We start from the raw sequence: 2,100 nt of genomic DNA, 5'->3' as shown, positions 1-2,100 counted from the left end.
ACGACCATGGATGTGCATCATGTAAGGGATCTTTATGTTGCCACATGGGCTATAATCATAAATTCCTAATTACAATTTTATGTAGACACCGATATGAATACAGGAAGGGGCAAATAACATTTAATTGAATATTATTAGTGAAATAGTTGAACAGGTATGAAACATTGTATTTGGGTCTCAACATGTGTGTCCCAACTATAGAATATACCCCAAGTTCCAACATCATGTAATATATGTATATATATATATATATATATATATATATATATAATGCTAACTTATTCTAATGCAAGCCGCTTTGGAGAGGTTCACATAAATATATATATATATATAATGCCGCTATATATATATATATATATATATATATAATATGGTTTTGCGTGTCCTAAAGGTACAAGTCAGGGCTTCGCACGCCTCTCCAGCTCATTGTTTTGTCATTGTCATCCTCTCTGTATCTAAAATGGCTTTGGTTATATATTAGTAAATTCCACCTCCAGGAGTACTCGCCTCTGTTCACATCCCTCGTTCTAAGACACACACACAGAGAGAGAGAGAGAGAGAGAGAGGGGGGGGGGGGGGGGGGGGGATGGCACAGGCAGAGGTAGCTTCCAAAAGTCTGTCTCAACCCTACAAGAACATCGTGTTTGACCTGGGCGGAGTGCTGTTCAGCTGGACAGACTCGGATTTGGGCGCCATGGAGCCTGCTACCTTCAGGAGCATTCTCCAGTCCGACCTCACGCATTCCTACGAGACTGCCCGCATCTCCAAGGAAGAATATCACCGCCAGCTCGCCGATAGCTTTTCCGTGCCCTTGGCACACGTCGATCTGGCCTTCGCCCGCGCGGCTGAGAGTTTAGCCCCCGTTCCAGAGATGCTGCGCTTTCTACGGCAGGTGAAGGAGGAAGCGACGCATCTGCGCCTCTTTTGTATGTCTAACATCGCCATGGAGCACTGGCAGCGCTTGCAGGAGGCGTTCCCTGAACTCTGGCCGCTCTTCGATGGATCATTCCCGTCGTGGGCCTGGCGTTCGCGAAAGCCCGAGCTTGAGTTTTTCCGACGGGTGATGTTGGAGGCCAACATCCTCCCAGAAGAGACCATTTTCGTTGACGATACTGCCGTCAACGTCGCTGCAGCCAATTCTGTAGGCTTCAGAGGTATCCTCCACATCTCTCCCGAGGAGACGTTGGAGCAGCTTGCTGCTCTCATTTCACGCCACTCCTAGTAGATGGTCTTTATAAGTTCCATCGCTTTTCTTCTTCTTACGCGTTAAAACTTACGGCCTTTGCGCACGTCTGGCTCTCCCAAACTCTGTAATTCGTCCATCGATAGAAAATTAATAAATTTACTTATGTTTGCTTTTTTTAAAACGAAAGGATACTTTGATATTAATAAATTTTTATTATAAAAAAGTTGAAGATGTTGCATGTATTAAAGAGGCTAGATTCTCAGGAGTTGCAACTTGGCGCTATCTAACAACTCAGAGTTGAAAGGACCACTTAACACCTTTAGTTCTGCTACAAAAGCTTCCACCTTCCACTCAAGACGTTGCATATGCGGGCATCGACGAAATACTAGTAGCTAATCTCTGGCCATCCGAAGTTGCTGCAACACGGTATATCTAATCCACGACCATATACACGCTAGGGCCGAGCTGAGGAGCTTCGTGTCACCCAGCATGCATTTTTCCAAAGTAGACTGATGTTGTGTGTCACGGCTTTCCAGCTACCTTCGCATTCCTCTCCATAGGGTCTGAGCATTGGGGAAAGCCCAAAAAACATGAAAGGCATCTTGCCTATGTGTGCTGTAGAAGGGGCACAATGGAGACACTGGAGCCCAGTTATCAGGCTTGTCCCTTGTAGGGAGTTTCAAATGAAGCAACCGCTAGAGAAAAACATTGATGCGAAGGGATGGGATTGATATCCACACTGCCGCTCTGCGTCGTCGGGCGGCCCAGTGCCCGGTAGAGCTTGGGGAGTTATGCCTGTGGGCTAGCTTCCCAAACCAATGGGTTTAGCAGTCCTACATGTTGGCTTCTTTCACGTCTGAGAGTAGTTTCCCTTTATTTGAGGCCCTATTAGCAAGTCAATTTTATCACTTCTT

General features: G+C 45.9%; 1 protein-coding gene across 1 annotated transcript; it reads left to right on the top strand.

The window, feature by feature from the left end:
* Nucleotides 1–586: 586 nt before the first annotated feature.
* Nucleotides 587–1,222, top strand: LOC147603229 (sesquiterpene phosphatase astI-like). The gene has a single exon (XM_086796713.1). It carries the CDS (start codon nucleotides 587–589, stop codon nucleotides 1,220–1,222), a length of 636 nt encoding a protein of 211 aa, XP_086652839.1.
* Nucleotides 1,223–2,100: the final 878 nt, after the last annotated feature.

This window comes from Cibotium barometz, chromosome 64 (assembly GCF_041138505.1).
Source record: "Cibotium barometz isolate CiBa-2024 chromosome 64, ASM4113850v1, whole genome shotgun sequence".
In the NCBI taxonomy this organism is placed as follows: Eukaryota; Viridiplantae; Streptophyta; class Polypodiopsida; order Cyatheales; family Cibotiaceae; genus Cibotium; species Cibotium barometz.
The sequence above is the reverse complement of the archived record's forward strand: the minus strand, read 5'-3'. Positions and strand labels throughout refer to the sequence as shown.